At 38.8% G+C, this 28,000-nt stretch overlaps 1 protein-coding gene across 1 annotated transcript; it reads left to right on the top strand.

The window, feature by feature from the left end:
* LOC128664295 (DENN domain-containing protein 2A-like) lies at window positions 1-28,000 on the top strand. The gene is made up of 6 exons (XM_053719131.1): window positions 1-174; window positions 14,378-14,419; window positions 15,290-15,398; window positions 17,424-17,663; window positions 26,151-26,237; window positions 26,557-28,000. The coding sequence occupies exons 1-6, from the start codon at window positions 22-24 to the stop codon at window positions 26,586-26,588; spliced, it is 663 nt and encodes a 220-aa protein (XP_053575106.1). The 5' UTR covers window positions 1-21; the 3' UTR covers window positions 26,589-28,000.

Here is a 28,000-nt window from a genome sequence, read left to right as displayed (position 1 = left end):
CTATCAAAATGCTGTCATGCCATGGTGGCCCTCATATACCCATTTGCCTGGCAACACACATACATCCCTGTGCTTCCACCCTCCATGATTGACATTGTGTGTTCACCCACCCCATTTCTGATTGGTCTGCTATCCAGCTCTCTGCCTCGTCTGAAGGAACTGCCCGTGGAAGAGGTGAGTCTGCTTAATTTATTGGTTCATTATACACTCATTTTTTCTTTGTATAAATGTTTTGTAGATGATCTATTTATAAAGCCCATAAAGTTTTTTTTTTTTTTTTAAATGTATAATTTTGCTTATTTTTAAAGAACATTGCTCTGATTTTTAGACACCTAACCAAGCCCCAAAGTTTTATTTGAATACCGTCAGCTACCTACTCCAGCTTGCTCCTGTTTGTGTAAAGGGTCTTTTCATATGCAAAAGAAGGGGGAGGGGGGAGTGTCTTATTTCTCCAACATAGGTGTGTCCGGTCCACGGCGTCATCCTTACTTGTGGATATTCTCCTCCCCAACAGGAAATGGCAAAGAGCCCAGCAAAGCTGGTCACATGATCCCTCCTAGGCTCCGCCTACCCCAGTCATTCTCTTTGCCGTTGTACAGGCAACATCTCCACGGAGATGGCTTAGAGTTTTTTAGTGTTTAACTGTAGTTTTTATTATTCAATCAAGAGTTTGTTATTTTAAAATAGTGCTGGTATGTACTATTTACTCAGAAACAGAAAAGAGATGAAGATTTCTGTTTGTATGAGGAAAATGATTTTAGCACCGTAACTAAAATCCATGGCTGTTCCACACAGGACTGTTGAGAGCAATTAACTTCAGTTGGGGGAACAGTGTGCAGTCTCTTACTGCTTGAGGTATGACACATTCTAACAAGACGATGTAATGCTGGAAGCTGTCATTTTCCCTATGGGATCCGGTAAGCCATGTTTATTAAGATAGTAAATAAGGGCTTCACAAGGGCTTATTAAGACTGTAGACTTTTTCTGGGCTAAATCGATTCATTATTAACACATATTTAGCCTTGAGGAATCATTTATTCTGGGTATTTTGATATGATTATATCGGCAGGCACTGTTTTTGACACCTTATTCTTTAGGGGCTTTCCCTAATCATAGTCAGAGCCTCATTTTCGCGCCGGTATGGCGCACTTGTTTTTGAGGACAGCATGGCATGCAGCTGCATGTGTGTGGAGCTCTGATACATAGAAAAGTCTTTCTGAAGGCATCATTTGGTATCGTATTCCCCTTTGGGCTTGGTTGGGTCTCAGCAAAGCAGATTCCAGGGACTGTAAAGGGGTTAAATATAAAAACGGCTCCGGTTCCGTTATTTTAAGGGTTAAAGCTTCCAAATTTGGTGTGCAATACTTTTAAGGCTTTAAGACACTGTGGTGAAATTTTGGTGAATTTTGAACAATTCCTTCATACTTTTTCGCAATTGCAGTAATAAAGTGTGTTTAGTTTAAAATTTAAAGTGACAGTAACGGTTTTATTTTAAAACGTTTTTTGTGCTTTGTTATCAAGTTTATGCCTGTTTACAATGTCTGAACTACCAGATAGATTGTGTTCTGACTGTGGGGAAACCAAGGTTCCTTCTCATTTAACTATATGTATTTTATGTCATAAAAATTTTTTAGTAAAAATGATGCCCAAGATGATTCCTCAAGTGAGGGGAGTAAGCATGGTACTGCATCATCCCCTCCTTCGTCTACACCAGTCTTGCCCATACAGGAGGCCCCTAGTACATCTAGTGCGCCAATACTCCTTACTATGCAACATTTAACGGCTGTAATGGATAATTCTATCAAAAACATTTTAGCCAATATGCCCACTTATCAGTGAAAGCGCGACTGCTCTGTTTTAGAAAATTCTGTAGAGCATGAGAACGCTGATGATATGGTTTCTGAAGGGCCCCTACACCAGTCTGAGGGGGCCAGGGAGGTTTTGTCTGAGGGAGAAATTTCAGATTCAGGAAACATTTCTCAATAAGCTGAACCTGATGTGATTACTTTTAAATTTAAGTTGGAACATCTCCGCGCTCTGCTTAAGGAGGTGTTATCCAATTTGGATGATTGTGATTATCTGGTCATTCCAGAACCACTATGTAAAATGGAAAAGTTCTTAGAGGCCCCGGGGCCCCCCGAAGCTTTTCCTATATCCAAGCGGGTGGCGTACATTGTTAGTAAAGAATGGGACAGGCCCGGTATACCTTTAGTACCTCCCCCCATATTTATAAAATTGTTTTCCTATAGTCGACCCCAGAAAGGACTGATGGCAGACAGTCCCCAAGGTCGAGGGGGGCGGTTTCTACTCTACACAAGCGCGCCACTATACCCATAGAAGATAGTTGTGCTTTCCAAGATCCTATGGATAAAAAATTAGAAGGTCTGCTAAAGATGTTTGTTCAGCAAGGTTCCCTTCTACAACCAATTGCATGCATTGTCCCTGTCACTGCAGCCGCGTGTTTCTAGTTTGATGAGCTAGGAAAGGCGATTATTAGTAATTCTTCTTCTTATGAGGAGATTATGGACAGAATTCGTGCTCTTAAATTGGCTAATTCTTTCACCCTAGACGCCACCTTGCAATTGGCTAGGTTAGCGGCGAAAAAATTCTGGGTTTGCTATTGTGGCGCAGAGCGCTTTGGTTAAAATCTTGGGCAGCGGATGCGTCTTCCAAGAACAAATTGCTTGACATTCCTTTCAAGGGGAAAACACTCTTTGGCCCTGACTTGAAAGAGATTATCTCTCATATCACTGGGGGCAAGGGCCACGCCCTTCCTCAGGATAGGTCTTTTCAAGACCAAAAATAAACCTAAGTTTCGTCCCTTTCGCAGAAACGGATCAGCCCCAAGGGCTACGTCCTCTAAGCAGGAAGGTAATACTTCTCAAGCCAATCCAGCCTGGAGACCTATGCAAGGCTGGAACAAAGGAAAGCAGGCCAGGAAACCTGCCACTGCTACCAAGACAGCATGAAATGCGGGCCCCCGATCCGGGACCGGATCTGGTGGGGGGCAGACTCTCTCTCTTCGCTCAGGCTGGGGCACGAGATGTTCTGGATCCTTGGGCGCTAGAAATAGTCTCCCAAGGTTATTCTCTGGAGTTCAAGGGGCTTCCTCCAAGGGGGAGGTTCCACAGGTCTCAGTTGTCTTCAGATCACATAAGAAGACAGGCATTCTTACATTGGGTAGAAGACCTGCTAAAAATGGGAGTGATTCATCCTGTTCCATTAGGAGAACAAGGGATGGGGTTCTACTCCAATCTGTTCATAGTTCCCAAAAAAGAGGGAACGTTCAGACCAATCTTAGATCTCAAGATCTTGAACAAGTTTCTCAAGGTTCCATCGTTCAAGATGGAAACCATTCGAACACTCCTTCCTTCCATCCAGGAAGGTCAATTCATGACCAAGGTGGATTTCAAGGATGCGTATCTACATATTCCTATCCACAAGGAACATCATCGGTTCCTAAGGCTTGAATTCCTGGACAAGCATTTCCAGTTCGTGGCGTTTTCTTTCGGATTAGCCACTGCTCCTAGGATTTTCTCATAGGTACTAGGGTCCCTTCTGGCGGTGCTAAGACCAAGGGGCATTGCTGTAGTACCTTACTTGGACGACATTCTGATTTGAGCGTCGTCCCTTCCTCAAGTAAAGGCTCACACGGACATTGTCCTGGCCTTTCTCAGATCTCACGGATGGAAAGTGAACGTGGAAAAGAGTTCTCTATCTCCGTCAACGAGGGTTCCCTTCTTGGGAACTATAATAGACTCCTTAGAAATGAGGATTTTTCTGACAGAAGCCAGAAAAACAAAACTTCTAGACTCTTGTCGGATACTTCATTCCGTTCCTCTTCCTTCCATAGCGCAGTGCATGGAAGTGATAGGTTTGATGGTAGCGGCAATGGACATAGTTCCTTTTGTGCGCATTCATCTAAGACCATTACAACTGTTCATGCTCAGTCAGTGGAATGGGGACTATTCAGACTTGTCTCCGAAGATACAAGTAAATCAGAGGACCAGAGACTCATTCCGTTGGTGGCTGTCCCTGGACAACCTGTCACAAGGGATGACCTTCCGCAGACCAGAGTGGGTCATTGTCACGACCGACGCCAGTCTGATGGGCTGGGGCGCGGTCTGGGGATCCCTGAAAGCTCAGGGTCTTTGGTCTCGGGTAGAATCTCTTCTACCGATAAATATTCTGGAACTGAGAGCGATATTCAATGCTCTCAAAGCTTGGCCTCAGCTAGCGAGGGCCAAGTTCATACATCAACCATCAGGGGGGAACAAGGAGTTCCCTAGTGATGGAAGAAGTGACCAAATTCATTCTATGGGCGGAGTCTCACTCCTGCCACCTGTCGGCTATCCACATCCCAGGAGTGGAAAATTGGGAAGCGGATTTTCTGAGTCGTCAGACATTGCATCCGGGGGAGTGGGAACTCCATCCGGAAATCTTTGCCCAAGTCACTCAACCGTGGGGCATTCCAGACATGGATCTGATGGCCTCTCGTCAGAACTTCAGAGTTCCTTACTACGGGTACAGATCCAGGGATCCCAAGGCGGCTCTAGTGGATGCACTAGTAGCACCTTGGACCTTCAAACTAGCTTATGTGTTCCCGCCGTTTCCTCTCATCCCCAGGCTGGTAGCCAGGATCAATCAGGAGAGGGCGTCGGTGATTTTGATAGCTCCTGCGTGGCCACGCAGGACTTGGTATGCAGATCTGGTGAATATGTCATCGGCTCCACCATGGAAGCTACCTTTGAGACGAGACCTTCTTGTTCTAGGTCCGTTCGACCCACTCCAGCTGACTGCTTGGAGATTGAACGCTTGATCTTATCAAAGCGAGGGTTCTCAGATTCTGTTATTAATACTCCTGTTCAGGCCTGAAAGCCTGTAACCAGAAAAATTACCACATAATTTGGTATATCTGTTGGTGTGAATCTGCAGGATTCCCTTGGGACAAGGTTAAGATTCCTAAGAGTCTATCCTTCCTTCGAGAAGGATTGGAAAAAGGATTATCTGCAAGTTCCTTGATGGGACAGATTTCTGCCTTGTCTGTGTTACTTCACAAAAAGCTGGCAGCTGTGCCAGATGTTCTAGCCTTTGTTCAGGCTCTGGTTAGAATCAAGCCTGTTTACAAAATTTTGACTCCTCCTTGGAGTCTCAACCTAGTTCTTTCAGTTCTTTAGGGGGTTCCGTTTGAACCCTTACATTCCGTTGATATTAAGTTATTATCTTGGAAAGTTTTGTTTTTGGTTGCAATTCTTCTGCTAGAAGAGTTTCAGAATTATCTGCTCTGCAGTGTTCTTCTCCTTATCTGGTGTTCCATGCAGATAAGGTGGTTTTGCGTACTAAACCTGGTTTTCTTCCAAAAGTTGTTTCTAACAAAAACATTAACCAGGAGATAGTTGTGCCTTCTTTGTGTCCTAATCCAGTTTCAAAGAAGGAACGTTTGTTGCACAACTTGGATGTAGTTCGTGCTCTCAAATTTTACTTAGCAGCTACTAAGGATTTCAGACAAACTTTGTCTTTGTTTGTTGTTTATTCTGGTAAACGGAGAGGTCAAAAAGCAACTTCTACCTCTCTCTCCTTCTGGATTAAAAGCATTATCCGATTGGCTTATGAGACTGCCGGACGGCAGCCTCCTGAAAGAATCACAGCTCACTCCACTAGGGCTGTGGCTTCCACATGGGCCTTCAAGAACGAGGCTTCTGTTGCTCAGATATGTAAGGCAGTGACTTGGTCTTCACTGCACACTTTTTCTAAATTTTACAAATTTGATACTTTTGCTTCTTCTGAGGCTATTTTTGGGAGAAAGGTTTTGCAAGCCGTGGTGCCTTCCATTTAGGTGACCTGATTTGCTCCCTCCCTTCATCCGTGTCCTAAAGCTTTGGTATTGGTTCCCACAAGTAAGGATGACGCCGTGGACCGGACACACCTATGTTGGAGAAAACAGAATTTATGTTTACCTGATAAATTACTTTCTCCAACGGTGTGTCGGGCCCACGGCCCGCCCTGGTTTTTTTAATCAGGTCTGATAATTTATTTTCTTTAACTACAGTCACCACGGTAACATATGGTTTCTCCTATGCAAATATTCCTCCTTAACGTCGGTCGAATGACTGGGGTAGGCGGAGCCTAGGAGGGATCATGTGACCAGCTTTGCTGGGCTCTTTGCCATTTCCTGTTGGGGAGGAGAATATCCACAAGTAAGGATGACGCCGTGGACCGGACACACCGTTGGAGAAAGTAATTTATCAGGTAAACATAAATTCTGTTTTCCCACTTGCAGTGGGCTTTCCAGCTACCTTTTCAACAGAGCTAAACTGAAAGTACGTTTTTAAACCATTTTATACTGGATTTTTATATCAGTATCTGTGCATCTTATTCTTTATAGTAGTGTCTATTACATGCAGTTATATGAAAATGAGTGTATGCTGTCCCTTTAAGACTAGTTAATCAAGTACAGCTACCTAGTAATTTATAAACGTCCTACTACTATAGTGTCCTCCCAAGGAGATTTAGATTATGATTTTGAACCAATCTATCAGGAATAGCTGAGTTTATCATTCCCCAGCTTAATAGTACTCAGTTTTATCAACCTCAGAAGGATAATAGACTGAGTTGGCCCTTTCAGAATTTGAACCTTTATCAGTAAGATATGCACAGATACTGCAATTGGCCCTTTATTGACTGACCTATCTTGCTGGCGGCTTAGTGCAAACAAATTATACCCTTTTTTACTACAAAGTGCATGATTTTTTTTCAGGATATGGACTTAATAAGGTGTCTAAACAGATTACCATGGCTAAGATGATCCATTCTAAGTGAAGTCTATATCCCACAGTTCCTGGCTTTTAAAATTTAATGGGTTTTAAAAAAACTCTGAAATACAACTTAGTTTGAGGATCAAGGTTGTAGTCTGGGGTCTAAGATCACAGATTCATATTTTTGTGGTATTATTCCTATGTGGTGTTTGACTTCTGACATTATTTATTATCCAGATGATAGAAAGAAAAAGTTCTGATATGGAAAACAATTAATGTTCTGTAATATTTAAACACTGCTTCACTTGTATCAAGTTCCTGAAAAGTTCCATGAAAAAAGTTTCATACCTGGACATTGATATGACCACCACCTTTGCTGAAACCAGGCTGAATGTATTTGATGGTTGATGTCCCCAAAACCACAGAAAAATACTAAACCAGATGCTTCAGACCAGGCTATGTTTCCATAGTCAGAAGTTGTTCTGTGTAAGAGTGGCCATGCCATTTAGAACCTAGAGCTTTTGGTGTTTTTGCCAAGTGGTATAGAAAATGCACTTTCTTTTATACAGCATCAGTGAGGAAGTCATTCATGCAATCAAGACCACTAGTCCTTAGAGTTTATTGAGTCGGTTATGTCCTATCTGCCAGCCAGCTCACCTTTCAGAAGGCGTCTTTAACATTATCTCTGTTTGCTGGCTGTTATCTTCTGTATTTTGACTGACTCACTTCAGAAACAGGTTTAAGTGAAATTTACAGCAACAGAGTGCTTTATGTATATTATGTCTATTATATTTTTAGTTGTTTGAGCCTTAAATATATAGGACCAGATAACAAGTGGAGCGGTATTTTGCGCTCATGTTTAAGCATTAAAAGCGCTAGAAGTAATTTTTTCTCTGAGATTTGTCCTCGTATTACGAGTTGAAAGTAAAAAGTTTGTGAGACTGAGATGTCGCAAACGCATATACAATGTTACCAATACACAAGAGAATTCTGGGTAAGATATGCAAATTAGATATGTAAATTCTCAGTTTTTTTGCTTCAAAATACTGTTTTAACGCAGCTATCCTTTTAACAGGATTATAGCAGCAAACCAGAAAGCACTCACTAAAAAGAACGAAACAGGCTGTCTAGTAAGTGATTTCTGGTTTGCTGCAATAATCCTGTTAAAAGGATAGCTGTGTTAAAACAGTATTTTTCAAGCAAAAAAACTGAGAATTTGCATATGATTAAGTTTACAAAATATAAAATACCACATAAATCTTAGAGAATTTACATCTTACACATTAATTACCAAGTTAAACACTGCTTTTAAGGAATAATATCTTATGGGCTACCAGTGATAACATTGTGTATGAGATATTTATATTTTCATGTTCGGGTTAGTGCAATTTGCGAAAATTCTATAGTATTTGCACGAGAGAGTGGGTGTTAGGCTTTTTTTTACCAATTTTTTTCTCCATTAACTTTTATGGGGAAATGCAAAAAACTTTTTTACTTAGAGCGCAATATATATATTTTTTAAACTTGTAGTATGAACGCAACCCGACTAGCACAAAAAGCCTGCCGCAGTTTCGTTATTATTAAGCACGAGTGGGTATATTGTAAAACACTTTTTTTTCCAATGATGACACCAACAGGGCTCCGTAGTTTAATATAATTATTAATATAAAATTAAACCATAGCATTTATTATTTTTAAATGCATTTTAATCTAACTAAAATTCTGATTTCCCAGAGGGGTTACTTAACCCATTAAAAATTATGATTTGCAGACAATAGGCTGTATCTCACTGATGAAGCCCAAATAAGGCTGAAATTCACAACAGGGGATGCCATGACTCTCAATCAGAGGGGGGTTGCCTGGTATTTTGGGGCTCATTTTTAAGAGTGAACTATTATATATAGGGCAGGAAAGTTCCTCTCTGTGAGGAAAACATTTTAAGGGGCAGTTCCTATGGCGGTGACTTGCCACAGAATGAGATACTATGCTTTTTTTTAGTTCCCCGTCTGATTACTTATTTATTTCCTTTGTTATGTTTGATGTACTTCTGTATTTTTTAGGTAAAAACTTAACCTGGGCCCTAATAAAACAATCAGAAGTACCCTTTACATTAAAGTATACACCAATTTTTACTTGTCATAGGCACTACTATAAAGAAGAATATGCACAGATACTGATCAAAAAATCCAGTATAAAAGCTTTGAAAAACTTACTTAGAAGCTCCCAGTTTAGCACTGTTGAAAAGGTTAGGCTGGGACACCCAGTGAAATGGTCTAGAAAGCAAAAAAGATCAAACACCCCCTCCCCTGCATATGAAAAGACCCTTTACTCAAACAGGAGCAAGTTAGAGTAGGTAGGCAACAGTCTACTTCTAAAACTTTTGGGCTTTGTTAGGAGTCTGAGAATCAGCACAATGTTATTTAAAAATAAGCAAAACTATACATTAAAAACAAACAAACCTGTATGGGCTATATATATATATATATATATATATATATATATATATATATATATATATATATATATATATATATATATATATAGATAGATAGATAGATCATTTACAAAACATTTATGCAAAGAACATTTAGTGTACAATGTCCCTTTAAGATAGCCTTTGCCTACACTATTGCATGGGATAGCTCTATGATGGCACAGAAGATTTTACCAGAGGATTTACATTTGCACCAGGGTTCAAATTTTGGACTCTAGGAATACCTGGAGAATAGTGAAGTAGTGTCCTTTTCAATGGAGGGAAAGTGGGTCTGGAGGAGCAGAATGATTGGGGGAAACACCATAGATCTCTTGTTCAGAGGACTAAAAACTGCTCTGCCACCAGTGATCTTATAAATTCAAAATGTGCAGTCATTCCAAACTGATCAAAATTGGTTTATGCTAAATACAAAAAAAAAAAAAAAGTTTTTTCTTTTTGGGATTACAGCCAAAACTGAAATGCACATTAGTGTATTTCTATTTATATGACAGTCTATGTTAGAAGCATTTTTATGTATGTCTAAAAAAGCAATCACTGTTTCAGTAATAACTTTTAATGTGCATGCAACATATACCTGTACTCAGCATACTTGCACATTCTGCATACACCCTCATTTACAGGTTGTGCCTGCTTTGTAATCCGGGGGGGGGGGGCAAATGCTTCTTTGCCAATACCATCACAGAAGACTCTTCTTAGATTCAAGCTGTCAGTGTAGGTGCATGTAACTTGCAACAAGGCATGAAAGGAAGCTCCAAAACGGGTCAAGTAGTCAGCTAGAATATTTTAATCATCTTACAGCAAGCACTACAAATATGCAGCGGGTAGCATCAAATAAACTGACGCGTTTCGCGTATCCTGCAACATACAAACAAATGTTGTGTTCAGTAAACAGTGATACATAAAACAAAAATATCTATTTTTAAATATATGAAATGAGCACTAACTCACATTTATCTTTTACTATGTTTTGCAAACATCTGAACTATTTGAACGTATGTTGCTTGTTCAGTTCAATCCTACTATAAACAATCTATCAAACTAAGAGTGGAGTTGTATATGCTGTGCACTGCAAAATATGATGTGTGTTTTATTTGATGTCAATTAGAGTTTTATTAAAAGGGACATTCCAGTCAAAATATAAATGCACATAGATTTATTACATCTTTGAATAGAAACATATTTGCATTATACATGTATTGGCAAAAATGCTTCTAGTAAAAGTTATCTCTATTTTAGTGTTAACATTTTTCTCTGCACGTGCTTGTGAAGCATAGCTAGATATTGTTACTGCACCCACATTTTAAATAATGCAGCTGCTCAGATCATCAGTGGGGCTTGTATAATGTCCGCACTTAACAAATTGAGTCATTACCAGATGGTACCAGCACCTTAGGCTCTCTAAACAAGTGCTTTGGTTAAAATGCTGGTGCACGGTGCATACTTAAATACACTTTTGAAACAGCTATAACTTTTATTAGAAGCATATTTGCTAATAGATGTATATTACAAAAATGCTTCTGTTCATTACCGAAATGCACCCATGTGGTTTCTAATTTTGTCTGGAATATCCCTTTAACACGATACAAGCATAAACCACCAAAGGTTTGTTATGAAACTATAGCTAATCTTTAAATGAATGAAAAAAATAAAAATACCAGCAAATTGTATAAAGGCAGAAATGTACAATTTGTTATATTGATCAGAATCTGTATAGTTTGGCCTGGATATTTGAATAGGATTTTAATTATTTAGTAACATATAAAGTCCCAGGAGATTCCCCATCTGCTATAGAGATACTAAAGGAGCACAGTGTAGAAAATCTTTGGCACTTTTTCAATAGGCAGATGTCCAGGAAAGCAAAATAATGACACTAATTAACTAATCATTTCCTGAGGCACGAGATGATGGAATTTATTGCCAAACAAAACAGTTCTGGAATCATTATTAATTACAAGCTACTGTGTCCCTGTGTGATCCAGCCGCAGAGAGCAACCTTTGGGAAAAATTACAGTTTACATTGTCAACAATACATTGCAGCTTTCTTTGTCAGCCAAAGGGTTAAACACAATTCTAATTTAGTTCATTCACAGGTTTTGGATACATATGCAAAAAAAATGAAAATCCAATGATAAACCTTTTATTTCTCATGCACCAATTTATTTTGCCATAAATAAAGCATAGAGACTTTTTAAGTTACTTCTATTATGATATGTATGTACTCTTTGTATCCTTTGTTGAAAGCATATGTAGGTAGGTCAAGACCAGCAATACACTACCATGAGAGCTTCTGATTGGTGGCTGCACATAAATGCCTCTTGTTCATTGGTTCACCAGCAGTGAATTTCTGCTCCAGAGCTGATTTTAACTCTTAGGATAAAAAGCATGGATTATTTATATGCAAACAAACAAGTCATCATCTTTAGGTAGAAGTATTGTTTGCAATATCAATGTATTAACAAAAAATATTCTAGCATAATCACTGTTTCATTGAAAGCTTTTACAGTGCATGGGCATGTGGAGCATATCTAGATATATCTAAATATATGCTGTAAATAAATATTTAAGTATCTACAAATTAGCTAAATAAATATTCACAGGTGTGTTCACACACATAAACACACACACACATACATAAACATACACACAGACATACATACACACACACATACTTACATTATCACACACACACACACACACACACACACATATAAACACAAACATGAACATAAACACACACATGAACATAAACACACACACACATATATAAACACATACAAACACACACATACACATAGATACATATACACATAAACACACATACATACATACATACATACACACACAAACACATACACACACAAACACACACATACTTACATTATCACACACACACACATATAAACACACACATGAACATAAACACACACACACATATATAAACACGTACAAACACACACATAAACACACACACATACACACAGATACATAAACACACATACACAAACACACACATAAACACACACATATAAACACACACACACATATGCATACATTAACACAAACACACACACACATATAAACACACAGACATATATCTAAACACACACAAACACATATAAACACACACATAAACACACACACATATACATATATATATATATATATATATATATATACAAACACACACACATATAAACACATACACACACATAAACACACAAACATATATGTACAAACACACACACATATAAACACACAGATATACACACATATATAAACACACCCATTTACAAACACACACACACATATAAACACATACGCAAACACGCACACACATATAAACACACACACAAACATATATATACAAACACACACACACACATATACACACACATATAAACACACACATTTACAAACACACACACATATAAACACACACAAACAAACACATAAACAAACAAACATATATATACAAACACACACACACATATACACACATATAAACACACATACACAGGCACACATATAAACACACACATAAACACACAAACACACACACATATATATACACACACATACACACACAAACACACACATAAACACACATTTACAAACACACATACACACATATAAACACACACATAAACATAAACACACATACACAAACACACACACACATATAAACACATACCCACACATAAACTTACACACACATACATACTCACACATACATACTCTCACACACACATATAAACACATACACATATAAACACATACACACACATACATACAGTACATACACACACATAAACACACACACATAAACACACACACACATATAAACACATACACACACATAAACACACACACATATACATACACATACACACACACATATAAACACATACACACACATATAAACACACACATTCACAAACACACACACACATAAACACACATACACACACATACATACTCACACATACACAAACACACACACACATATAAACACAAACACACACACATATAAACACAAACACACACACACACATATATACACACACACACATATATACACACACACAAACACACACAAATATAAACACATACATACACATAAACATAAACACACAAACATAAACACACAAGCACACACACATATAAACACATACACACATACTCTCACACACACATACATAAACACATACATAAACAGACACACACACACACATATATATATATATATATATATACACACACACACAAATACACACACATACATACTCTCACACACATATAAACACACACACACATATAAACACATACACATACATAAACACACACATACATACTCTCACACACATATAAACACATACACACATATAAACACATACATAAACACACACATACATACATTAACACACACATATAAACACATACACAAACACACACATACATAAACACACACATACATATATTAACACACACATATAAACACATACACAAACACACACATACATAAACACACACATACATATATTAACACACACACAAACATAAACACATACACAAACACACACATAAAAATGTTTTCATAGAAAAAAAAAACATTTGTAGTTGTGCCACGAATAGAGCTTAGAGCTCTATAGAGTTGTGCACAAACACCCTTTGCCTGAAGATATACATTTTTTGTATTAAATTTAACATTTTTAAATACATATTTTCATATGAAAGCTGGAAATGTTATGAGTTTAATATCTTATTTTTAGTTACATTGCTCATTATGCTGCAGAAGGTGTACTTAATGTTGCATTAAATTGGACTATTTGTATTAACACTAAGCTTGGTCATATTCTATTACTTGTCTGGAGAAATGTTGCCCTTTTTCATGGTAGGTTGCAGTAACCAGTGCAGGGAGTGACTGGGTTATTTCTGGACCATGTCCAGGACAACAAAAGACCTGTTGTTCCTGGTCAGCGGTAGAGAAACCTCAAACCACATGGGAGGATGCGCTGCACTGTGTTCTCTGCGCTAGACAGCTGCTTATAGTCAGTGAGGCAGGGAGGCAACCAGATAGGCACTGACTGCTGAAAGGATGAAACTAAATCCGTGTTTTATTCCTCTGTAGGTTTTGCTTGTTGACCTTGTGAATGACAGGTTCCTGAGACAGGTGAGTTAAATCTGACACTGAAACACGCTGTAGCTGCCAATAGTTTTATTAACATGGAAGTCACCCAGGATTTAAAGAGACATGCACATCAAACATTTGCTTTCACTGAAACTTCCCAATGTACTTAACTTTTATCAAATGAACCTATTACTATAATTTGTTGACAGTTCCTTTCAATAAGGACATACTGAAGTAGTCTAAGGTGCATATGCCACTATATGGCAGCACTGTAACATTGTTATACATACAGTGCTTATTCATTCTCCTGAGTATGCTGTCATTATACTGGAAACATCACATGCTCTAAGTTTAACATAAAGAGAAGCCTTGCAATGTTATATGTTTAACCATCACAAACCTCTTTTTGTCTTCATAATTCAGATAAAACATATACTTTTAAACAACTTTTCAATTTACTTCTATTATCAATTCTGCTCCTGAGCCTACCTAGGTATGCTTTTCAGCAAAGGATACCAAGAGAAGAAAGAACATTAAATTATAGAAGTAAATTGGAAAGTTGTTTACAATGTCATACTCTGTCTGAATCATGAAAGTTTCATTTTGACTGTTGACTTTATAAACTTCCATAAGAGGTTCTTAAGACAAACCCTGTGAGGACTACAAGAATGCTTGGGATACGCATAGGACTCTCCTACTGACTAATTAAACTTATTCTTTAATATGTGCAGACTTGATGGTCCTATCGGGCACCAAAATCTATGTTTCTATGATGTAATTGGTCAGTGAAGCACCTCTATATTCTAAAGATAAACTTTGTGTCCTCGGTGAAATCATTTTGTTTTGTTTCAGTTTGAATTATTACTTGAACCTTTATTGTACTCTAGTCTCTACGGGTGCCATATTTTTCAGATGGACGATGAAGACTCAATCCTCCCGCGGAAGTTGCAGGCAGCTCTAGAACAAATCCTGGAGCAGAAAAATGAACTGGCGAGTGAAAAAGATCAGGGGCCACATCAAGGTTAGTCTGCAGTACGGCACAGCCAGGGCACATTTTGTTTTAGCTCAATTTCTAAGGAGCTTTATTCACTGACGCACCTGCTTGGTTTGTCACATAAAAGCTTAAAGGGATATAAAACACTAAATACATCATTTCAAGCACACCTCTAATTATTGCTGCCGCCATTTTGGAACCTAATTTCTGAAGCAGAGTTGCTGCACATGTGCAAACAACTTCTGCACTAGAATGCAGTAAATTTCAACATGGTGGCGCCCATGACTAGAGGGAGGAAGAGGATAAATCTCAATACTATAATTACAAAGTGTATTTAGAGATTAATGTCCCTTTAAGCCTATAGCATATATAAAAACAGTTAAAGGGCTGTGAAAGCTAAAATTAAACTTTAATGATTAAGGCAGAACATGCAATTTCTGGGAGCTAGCTGGTTATTGGTGGCTATAGACATGTGCCTCTTGTCATTGGCTCTCCAGGTGTGTTCAGCTAACTCCAAGTACTGCTGACCTGGAGCTAACTTTGGCTATGTGTTTAGGGCCTTGCAGAGGTTAAGCAATAGTGAGATACTAATACAATGGCCTAACACACAGTTTACAAGGTCTGGCACATCAAGAGCATTTGAAAAATCTGGGGAAATGTTCCCAGTCTCCTTTGTGGGGGCCAATTAAAGGCAGATTTAAAACAGCTTGTGCTCTGAGCTAACCAATCACAGTGTAGAATGTTGCAGGCTCACATGCTCTTACCATACTTAAAGGGACAGCCTACTTGAACATTTTATTATTTAAAAAGATAATCCCTTTATTTATTACCCATTCCCCTGTTTTGCATAACCAACACAGTTATATTAATATACTTTTTACCACTGTGATTAACTTGTATCTGCCCTCTTATCTCAGTTCTTTTGACAGACAGAATTTTAGCCAATCAGTGCTGACTCATAACTCCACAGGAGTGAGCACAATGTTATCTATATGACACAATTGAACTAACGCTATAAGAGGCGGCCTTCAAGGGCTTCCAAATTAGCACATAAGTCTACCTAGTTTTAGCTTTCAACAAAGAATACCAAGAGAACAAAGCAACTTTGATGATAAAAGTAAATTGGAAAGTTGTTTAAAAATTGCATATCCTATCTGAATCATGAAAGTTTAATTTTGACTAGACTGTCCCTTTAAAAACGATGGAACCACTACAGTCTTTCTAGAGGGAGTGGAACTAAAAGAGGAATTCTGCAGTAAAAGCAGGCACAATAAATAATACATTTATATTGCAATGTTTCATTATTTTCCGTAAAGGGACACCAAAAATGTTTCTTTAATGATTCAGATGATGATGATTCAGAGCATACAATTTAAATATATATATTATTTTTTTTAACAATGTTATACATTTCCAAGAGCACTGTATGGCAACAGTGTTACTGCAATGTAGTGCACTAGACGTGCAAGCTACCTACCTAGGTATGCTCTTTAACAAAGAATACAATTAGAATTAAGCAAATTTGCTAATGCAAGTAAATTGGATTATTTATTTATTTTAAACTGTATTAACTGAATTATAATATAAACATTTGGAGTTTAATGTCCCTTTAATTAGAATTATCAGGAAATTGAAATGTTAAATATAATGTACATTTAACTTCTTTCTCATATAGTCTTTATTATGCAAACATCACAACTAATGTAGATCATTAATAGCCATTCAATATATATTGTTTTACTTGTTAATATCATTGATTAAAAGCAAAGAATGGTTGTCAGTTGTTTTGTTTTTACCTACTAATGCTTACTGGCAGACAAGGACAAGTCCCACAATGGTATTGGTGGCTGGCTCTACAAGCATAACAAAAGGAGACGAAAAAAATATGGCATTTTGAAAAGCTGTGTTTTATATGCGACATCACCTGTAAAAAATGATCAGCTCATTGTGATCATACTCTCCATATACAAACTTTTATATCCAGTTGGTCTACTCTTCACCTGGTCTTAATCTTTGGTTTGTATTAATCCTATGGATTTTTGTCCTTTTCAGAGGCCAGCTCATTGAATGATGTTGTTTCTGAAGCCTTTGTGAGGTTTTTCGTGGAGATTGTTGGTCACTACTCGCTGTTTTTAGTGCCAGGAGAGAAAGAAGAGAGGGCACTTCTTAGAGAAGCCTTTAGAAAATCTGTCTCTTCCAAGAGTCTCCGCCGGTTTCTGGAGGTCTTCATGGAAACGCAAATGTTTGGTGGCTTCATTCAGGAAAGAGAGATGCGAAAGCAAGGCACAAAAGGTAAGTTTAGCAACATGTACTTGTATTACATTAAGAAATACCCATTACCAGGCCTGGGCTTCTGTTATTACCGAAAATAACCAGCACTTACTGACATCCAGTTACTTAGACTGTGTAATTGCATGGACCTTAGTCATGCATAGGTCTTTCAACACCCGCTTCAAGGATGCAGTTACCTGCCCGACTCCTGTGATGATGAATTTGTGGGTGCATAAAGCACTGGCAGAAGACGATTAGCATTGGTTCCTAGGATACTACAGGATCATTGTGTCCGTGACATATCAGATTAATAAATGACCTGATTAGGGAGGGAGATTATCACAGAGAAAAAGTTTGAGCAGAGAAAAGGAAAATCAAAGCAATCTGAAGAAGTAATGCAAAATTTTAAGAAAATAAAAGAATGTCACCTAGATTTAGAGTTTTGCGTTAGAAGGGGTGCGTTAGCTACACGTTTCCCCCCCCCCCCCCCGCACCTTTTAAACAACGCTGGTATTTAGAGTTCTCTGAAGGGCTGCATTAGGCTCCAAAAAGGGAGCGTAGAGAATAATTTACCGCCACTTCAACTCTAAATACCAGCGTTGCTTACGGACGCGGCCAGCTTCAAAAACGTGCTCATGCACGATTTCCCCATAGGAAACAATGGGGCAGTTTGAGCTGAAAAAAAGCCTAACACCTGCAAAAAAGCAGCGTTCAGCTCCTAACGCAGCCCCATTGTTTCCTATGGGCAAACACTTCCTAAGTCTGCACCTAACACCCTAACATGTACCCAGAGTCTAAACACCCCTAACCGTACACTTATTAACCCCTAATCTCCCGCCCCCGCTATCGCTGACTGCTTCATTTTATTATTAACCCCTAATCTGCCGCTCCGTACACTGCCGCAAACTACATTATCCCTATGAACCCCTAATCTGCTGCCCCTAACATCGCCGACACCTACATAATATTTATTACCCCCTAATCTGCCCCCCCCCCACGTCGCCGCTACCTAACTACACTTATTAACCCCTAATCTGCCGACCGGACCTCGCCGCTACTCTAATAAATGTATTAACCCCTAAAGCTAAGTCTAACCCTAACACTAACACCCCCCTAAGTTAAATTTAATTTAAATCTAACGAAATAAAATAAATCTTATTAAATAAATTAATCCTATTTAAAGCTAAATACTTACCTGTAAAATAAACCCTAATATAGCTACAATATAATGAATAATTATATTGTAGCTATTTTACGCCTAGATGAAGCAATGCAAAATTTTAATAAAATAAAACAATGTCACCTAGATTTAGAGTTTTGCGTTAGAAGGGGTGCGTTAGCTGCGCGTGTCTTTTTCCCCCCGCACCTTTTAAATAACGCTGATATTTAGAGTTCTTTGAAGGGCTGCGTTAGGCTCCAAAAAGGGAGCGTAGAGCATAATTTACCGCCACTGCAACTCTAAATACCAGCGTTGCTTACGGACACGGCCAGCTTAAAAAACGTGCTCGTGAACGATATCCCCATAGGAAACAATGGGGCAGTTTGAGCTGAAAAAAACCTAACACCTGCAAAAAAGCACCTAACGCAGCCCCATTGTTTCCTATGGGGAAACACTTCCTAAGTCTGCACCGAACACCCTAACATGAACCCCGAGTCTAAACACGCCTAACCTTACACTTATTAACCCCTAATCTGCCATCCCCACTACCGCTGACCCCTGCATTATATTATTAACCCCTAATCTGCTGCTCCGTACACCGCTGCAACCTACATTATAGCTATGTACCCCTAATCTGCTGCCCACAACATCGCCGACCCCTATATTATATTTATTAACCCCTAATCTGCCCCCCCAATCGCCGCTACCTAACTACACTTATTAACCCCTAATCTGCCGACCGGACCTCGCCGCCACTCTAATAAATGTATTAACCCCTAAACCACCTCACTCCCGCCTCAAAAACCCTATAATAAATAGTATTAACCCCTAATCTGCCCTCCCTAACATCGCCAACACCTAACTTAAAGTATTAACCCCTAATCTGCCGACCGCACCTCGCCGCTACTATAATAAATGTATTAACCCCTTAAACTAAGTCTAACCCTAACCCTAACACCCCCCTAAGTTAAATATAATTTTTATCTAACGAAATAAATTAACTCTTTTTTTAATAAATGAATCCTATTTAATGCTAAATACTTACCTGTAAAATAAACCCTAATATAGCTACAATATAACAAATAATTATATTGTAGCTATTTTAGGATTTATATTTATTTTACAGGCAACTTTGTATTTATTTTAACTAGGTACAATAGCTATTAAATAGTTAATAACTATTTAATAGCTACCTAGTTAAAATAATTACAAAATTACCTGTAAAATAAATCCTAACCTAAGTTACAATTAAACCTAACACTACACTATCAATAAATTAATTAACTAAACTATCTACAATTATCTACAATTAAATCAACTAAACTAAATTACAAAAAAAAACCCCACTAAATTACAAAAAATAAAAAAAGATTACAAGAATTTTAAACTAATTACACCTACTCTAAGCCCCCTAAAAAAATAACAAAGCCCCCCAAAATAAAAAAATGCCCTACCCTATTCTAAAATAAAAAGTTAACAGCTCTTTTACCTTACCAGCCCTTAAAAGGGCCTTTTGCGGGGCATGCCCCAAAGAAAACAGCTCTTTTGCATTTAAATAAACATACAATCCCCCCCCCCCCAACATTACAAACCACCACCCACATACCCCTAATCTAACCCAAACACCCCTTAAAAAACCTAACACTAAGCCCCTGAAGATCTCCCTACCTTATCTTCACCACCCCGGGTATCACCGATCCGTCCAGAAGAGGGTCCGAAGTCTTCATCCTATCCGGCAAGAAGAGGTCCAGAAGAGGGTCCGAAGTCTTCATCCTATCCGGCAAGAAGAGGACATCTGGATCGGTACACATGTTCATCCAGGCGGCGTCTTCTATCTTCATCCATCCGGCGCGGAGCGGGACCATCTTGAAGCAGCCGACACGGATCCATCCTCTTCTTCCGGCGACTCCCGACGAATGAAGGTTCCTTTAAGTGACGTCATCCAAGATGGCGTCCCTCGAATTCCGATTGGCTGATAGAATCCTATCAGCCAATCGGAATTAAGGTAGGAAAAATCTGATTGGCTGATTGAATCTGAATTGTTCCGATCAGCCAATAGAATGCGAGCTCAATCTGATTGGCTGATTGGATCAGCCAATCGGATTGAACTTGAATCTGATTGGCTGATTCAATCAGCCAATCAGATTGTGTTAGGGTTAGACTTAGCTTTAGGGGTTAATACATTTATTAGAGTAGCGGCGAGGTCCGGTCGGCAGATTAGGGGTTAATACTTGAAGTTAGGTGTCGGAGATGTTAGGGAGGGCAGATTAGGGGTTAATACTATTTATTATAGGGTTTTTGAAGCGGGAATGAGGCGGTTTAGGGGTTAATACATTTATTATAGTGGCGGCGTGGTCTGGTCGGCAGATTAGGGGTTAATAAGTGTAGGTAGGTAGCGGCGACGTTGGGGGGAGCAGATTAGGGGTAAATAAATATAATATAGGGGTCGGCGATGTTGGGGGCAGCAGATTACGGGTACATAGGGATAATGTAGGTTGCGGCAGTGTGCGGTCGGCAGATTAGGGGTTAAATTTTTTTATTAGAGTTGCGGCGATGTGGGGGGACCTTGGTTTAGGGGTACATAGGTAGTTTATGGGTGTTAGTGTACTTTAGAGCACAGTAGTTAAGAGCTTTATGAACCGGCGTTAGCCCAGAAAGCTCTTAACTCCTGGCTTTTTTCTGCGGCTGGAGTCTTGTTGTTAGAGTTCTAACGCGCACTTCAGCCAAGACTCTAAATACCAGCGTTAGAAAGATCCCATTGAAAAGATAGGATACGCAATTGACGTAAGGGGATCTGCGGTATGGAAAAGTCGTGGCTGGAAAGTGAGCGTTAGACCCTTTCCTGACTGACTCTAAACTACCAGCGGGCGACCAAAACCAGCGTTAGGACCCCGTAACGCTGGTTTGGACGGCTAACGCAGAACTCTAAATCTAGGCGTGTGTGTGTGTGTGTGTATGTATGTATATATATATATATATATATATATATATATATATATAGATAGATATATAGTATCTCACAAAAGTGAGTACACCCCTCACATTTTTGTAAATATTTTATTATATCTTTTCATGTGACAACACCGAAGAAATGACACTTTGCTACAATGTAAACAGTGAGGGCACAGCCTGTATAACAGTGTAAATTTGCTGTCCCCTCAAAATAAGTCAACACACAGCCATTAATGTCTTAACCGTTGGCAACAAAAGTGAGTACACCCATAAGTGGAAATGTCAAAATTGGGCCCAAAGTGTCAATATTTTCTGTGTCCACCATTATTTTCCAGCACTGGCTTAACCCTTTTGGGCATGGAGTTCACCAGAGCTTCACAGGTTGCCGCTGGAGTCCTCTTCCACTCCTTCATGACGACATCACAGAGCTTGTAGAAAAAGTAGTACGGCGTGCGGCTGCACTGACCCGGAACCGGAACCGCAGATAGACCTCAGGGTTATCCAATGATAGAGCAGAGACTCCGGAGTGCCGTAGCCAGGGTGATCAAGCCCAAGGTAAGTACAAACAGGAGAAAAAAAGGCAGGCACTACTCGGGGGTTTAAAAAAACAAAAAAAGACTTTTATTGATAAACATAAGCCCAACAAAAGAAAAATAGGCTTAAAAATTACCAACAGCAAAACAGCAGATAGAATGACACAGAGGGACAGACGGCCTGACGCGTTTCGCGCCCCCTAGTGGCGCTTAATCATAGGCTGATTTGGAAAAGACAAGACAACCCTTATATACACAAGGAAATTAACCCCATCATTACCAACATAACTTAATAAGTAAAACTAGCATGTATTCTAATGCATTTGAAACTGTGACACGAAAGAAATAAAAGAAAAAACATATTTGACACCACCTCATAATGTAATAAAAATAATACTGTGAATAATATATATAAATTAGATATTAAACATGGCCATTTTTTATATATAAAGAAGAAGACCTCACTTATTACTTATCTAAAAAATTCTAGACTAATTGCCAATTAAATTTAAGGCAAAGTAGTAAAGTACAAGTAAAAAGGAAAATCATTATATATATATCTCTAATTGCTCAATATGTTACTGTACCTTAGCAAAAGATATCTGACTAAATATAAATATAGAGACCTTGCACTCCCCCACCTTCCGTTTGAGGATGCCCCACAGATGTTCAATAGGGTTTAGGTCAGGAGACATGCTTGGCCAGTCCATCACCTTTACTGTCAGCTTCTTTAGCAAGTCAGTGGTCGTCTTGGAGGTGTGTTTGGGGTCGTTATCATGTTGGAATACTGCCCTGCAGCCCAGTCTCCGAAGGCAGGGGATCATGCTCTGCTTCAGTATGTCACAGTACATGTTGGCATTCATGGTTCCCTCAATGAACTGTAGCTCCCCAGTTCCGGCAGCACTCATGCAGGCCCAGACCATGACACTTCCACCATCATGCTTGACTGTAGGCAAGAAACACTTGTCTTTCTACTCCTCACCTGGTTGCCTCCACACACGCTTGACACCATCTGAACCAAATAAGTTTATCTTGGTCTCATCGGACCCCAGGACATGGTTCCAGTAATCCATGTCCTTAGTCTGCTTGTCTTCGGCAAACTGTTTGCAGGCTTTCTTGTGCCTCGTTTTTAGAAGAGGCTTCCTTCTGGGATGACAGCCATGCAGACCAATTTGATGCAGTGTGCAGCATATGGTCTGAGCAATGACAGGCGGACCCCCCACCCCTTCATCCTCTGCAGCAATGCTGGCAGCACTCATATGTCTATTTCCCAAAGACAACCTCTGGATATGACGCTGAGCACGTGCACTCAACTTCTTTGTTCGACCATGGCGAGGCCTGTTCTGAGTGGAACCTGTCCTGTGAAACCGCTGTATGGTCTTGCCCACCATGCCGCAGCTCAGTTTCAGGGTTTTGGCAATCTTCTTATAGCCTAGGCCATCTTTATGTAGAGCAACAATTCTTTTTTTCAGATCCTCAGAGAGTTCTTTGCCATGAGGTGCCATGTTAAACTACCAGTGACCAGTATGAGAGAGTGTGAGAGCGATAACACCAAATTTAACACACCTGCTCCCCATTCACACCTGATACCTTGTAACACTAATGAATCATGTGACACCCGGGATGGAAAATGGCTAATTTGCACTTGTTGCCAAAGGTTTAGACATTAGTGGCTGTGTGTTGAGTTATTTTGACGGAACAGAAAATTTACAGTTATACAGGCTGTACACTCACTAATTTACATTGTAGCAAAGTGTCATTTCTTTAGTGTTGTCACATGAAAAGATATAATAAAATATTTACAAAAATGTGAGGGGTGTACTCACTTTTGTGAGATACCGATATATGTATGTGATGTGTGTGTGTATATACAGCAGTACATATATAGTGTGTGTATATATATATATATATATATATATATATATATATATATATATAGTACATATACAGTGTGTGTGTATATATATATATTGCCAAATTAAAATCACAATTAAATGTCAAAATATCTCTGTCACAATAGATCAGTATGAAAACCCATTGCCAGCCATGTATAGAGTAGTATTAACGCATTGCCAGCCATGTATAGAGTAGTATTAATGCATTGCCAGCCATATATAGAGTAGTATTAACCTATTGCCAGCCATATATAGAGTAGTATTAACCCAATGCTAGCCATATATAGAGTAGTATTAACCCAATGCCAGTCATATATAAAGTAGTATTAATACATTGCTAGCCATATATAGAGTAGGATTAACACATTGATAGCCATATAGCGTAGTATTAACCCAATGCCAGCCATATATACAGTAGTATTAACACATTGCTAGCCATATATAGAGTAGTATTAACCCAATGCCAGCTATATATAGAGTAGTATTAATGCATTGCCAGCCATATATAGAGTAGTATTAACACATTGCTAGCCATATATAGAGTAGTATTAACCCAATGCCAGCTATATATAGAGTAGTATTAACACATTGCTAGCCATATATAGAGTAGTATTAACCCAATGCCAGCCATATATAGAATAGTATTAACCCAATGCCAGTCATATATAGAGTAGTATTAACCTAATGCCAGCCATATATAGAGTAGTATTAACCCAATGCCAGACATATATAGAGTAGTATTAACCCAATGAAAGCCATATATAGAGTAGTATTAACCCAATGCCAGACATATATAGAGTAGTATTAACCCAATGAATGCCATATATAGAGTAGTATTAACCCAATGCCAGACATATATAGAGTAGTATTAACCCAATGAATGCCATATATAGAGTAGTATTAACCCAATGCCAGGCATATATAGAGTAGTATTAACCCAATGAAAGCCATATATAGAGTAGTATTAACCCAATGCCAGACATATATAGAGTAGTATTAACCCAATGAATGCCATATATAGAGTAGTATTAACCCAATGCCAGACATATATAGAGTAGTATTAACCCAATGAAAGCCATATATAGAGTAGTATTAATAATTGCCATCCATATATAAAGTAGTATTAAGACATTGCTAGCCATATATTGAGTAGTATTAACCCATTGTCAGCCCTTTAAAGCAGTATTATCCAGTTGTCCACCACATATAGAACAGTATTAACCCATTGTCTGTCACATATTTAGTGGTATTCACCCACTATCTGGCACATATAGAGCATTAGTAACCCATTGTCCACCACATAGAGAGCAGTATGTGCCTTTTATCAGCTACACAAAGCAGTGCTAGCCGCTTGTGAGCCACATTTAAAACATTTATTAACCGTTTTTTTGCTACAAATAGAGCATTAGTATCTTCTTATTAGCCCCTCCCACTGACGGGCTGGGCCATTGAGGAACTTTTTGGGCACAGTATTAACATATGTTTACAGGTCACACATATAGGGTGGCACCTTGAATTTCCTCCTTGACCCCCAGGGAGATTGGTACCTATGAAGTGCATACTGCAGCACCCACAAACCTCAAAGGTACCCGAAGCCCTGAATTTGCAAAGAGAGAGATCAGAGAGAGAGAGTGGGTATTTTATAGTGCAATTGTACAATGTGTTTTGCTGCACTAATGCTTGCCCTGAACTATATATTTAAGGTATAACAAAGCCCTGCACTAACTAACTGGTCCTGAGCAGGATACATACGGAATTGGTAGCTGCGCTTGTATTGCATTCAAGATTGTCTCGCTAGTCTTGTCCTGCTTTGGCATCCAGGGTATTACAAAATGCATTCTGTTTGTGAGACAGATGATGCATAAACTCAGCAGATGCTTGTACAGCTGTAAGAAGAAACAAGGGCGTATACGGAAGGCGCAAGAAGCTGCTTTTGACTGTTTTTTGTTTTGTTTGTATTCACCTGCAGGTCTGTTTGAGGTTCGGGCACAGGAATATTTGGAGACTCTTCCATGTGGGGAGCAGAGTGGTGTGAATAAGTTCCTTAAAGGACTAGGTGAGAATTTGTTTCCCCAGTGTATGTTTATACTTGTGAATCTAGTGCATAACCAGTTTACTGGTTCCCATAGGCAACCCGCTAACATATTAATGCCCTTATACAAACATACTCATATATGCATCTTGAGGTAGAAACATGACTGCACCATATGATCTACCAGAATGGCGCATTTGCCTACTGACATATCTACCCCTTCTAGTTTGTAGGGATGCAGTATATAACGCTATATGTACAATATTTATATATTGGAAAATATGTGTTTTGTGTCTGTTTTACGAGCTCATCATTTTTAAACGAGAACCATTTGTCTCTTTAGGAAACAAAATGCGATTTCGCCATAAGAAGTAACACCAATGAGTGGTGCCTATGGACATATCTTAAGTTATTAACAAGCTGTTTCCTGGTAAAAGATAACACACTCAGAACATCTAGTAAGGTTCTTCCATTGCTGCTTGTGGGTTAGAAAAAGTTTACCTACAACACAAGAGGGAAGCAGGACATTTTGGACAGATGGGTGGATTCTCAATTACAGTCTGCCCTTCGGCCAATGAAGACAGTGACCCTCTCTGCTGTATCATGCACTGGACACTTATTGGATAAGCTCCTCCTTTATGCCAGACTGAAATTAATTCTGTTTTAGGTTATTGTAAATCTTTTTCTATTTATGTTCAGGTTGAAACAAAAGGAAGAACTATTAGAGTACAATGACAGTCACTTTCTGTATTACCTCTGCTCTTTGTAACATAGACATCAGGGTACTTAGCTGCTGCAAGAGAACGTTTTGTGAGAAGTAACTGCTACAATGTTATGACTGATGTGGGCGTTGCTATACGGTTACCCAGACGTTCTATGCGGAGTACAGTACTCCATTAACAAAACTCAAAAAGCTAGTCGCACTTAATGTGACCGAAAAATCTAATCACGCTTGGATTTACTGGACATTATACTTGACTGGTTGTGGCCAGCAAGTAAACACACTCTGTTTCTTTAAAAACTGCAACTTTAATGCTCTCGGTGGATTAATTAAACCGTAATAATCTATTCATAAGATTATTTGAATATCTCCATAAAATATTTTATTAAACAAATCTTTATTTTGAGATTACTGTACATTTTTAAGGCAAATACTGTGACGTGAACTATCACAGCCTGATTATCGTGAAGGAACTGGATAACGTACTGGCCTTATATATGCAGACAATATGATGGGTATGTCTGCATAGGAAGACACGCCCAGACAAATGGTTTGATTTGTAGAGTATATATGACTGTGAGATAGAATGGAAGAAGCACAGTTGCGAACAGTTAGCAATGGACACCGGCATCTTCCATAATATGAAAGCATTGAAAGCGAATCCTAGCAAGTTAGAAGAATGGCTGGATATGGTGTCAAACAGTTCTGGTAAGCTCCAGGTCAGTCACATGTGGTCTGTTTATGGATTTGGTAACCAAAGAAAGCAAGATTCTAGCCTGGAGCTTGTAGCTAGTACCTATAACAAGAATGGCTGTCTTACGATTTTAATGTGTATTTGGAAAGGCCAGAAGCAACAAACATTACAAAAGGGACCTTCTGCACGATAGTGATGGACAAACTGGGTAATAACACTAGAAAAACCAACATAATCCTGTAATCCAGTTAAATAGAATTTAACAGTGCCCCTATGGGAATTGCTGTGTACAAGCATTAAATTGTACTTTATATATATGTATATGTATACTGTAAGATTCACAATAAAATTGAGCCTGTGGTTTATTTAAAA

Source organism: Bombina bombina, chromosome 6 (assembly GCF_027579735.1).
Source record: "Bombina bombina isolate aBomBom1 chromosome 6, aBomBom1.pri, whole genome shotgun sequence".
NCBI classification, from domain to species: Eukaryota; Metazoa; Chordata; class Amphibia; order Anura; family Bombinatoridae; genus Bombina; species Bombina bombina.
Note: the sequence above shows the minus strand (reverse complement) of the source record. Positions and strands in the feature narration are given on the sequence as shown.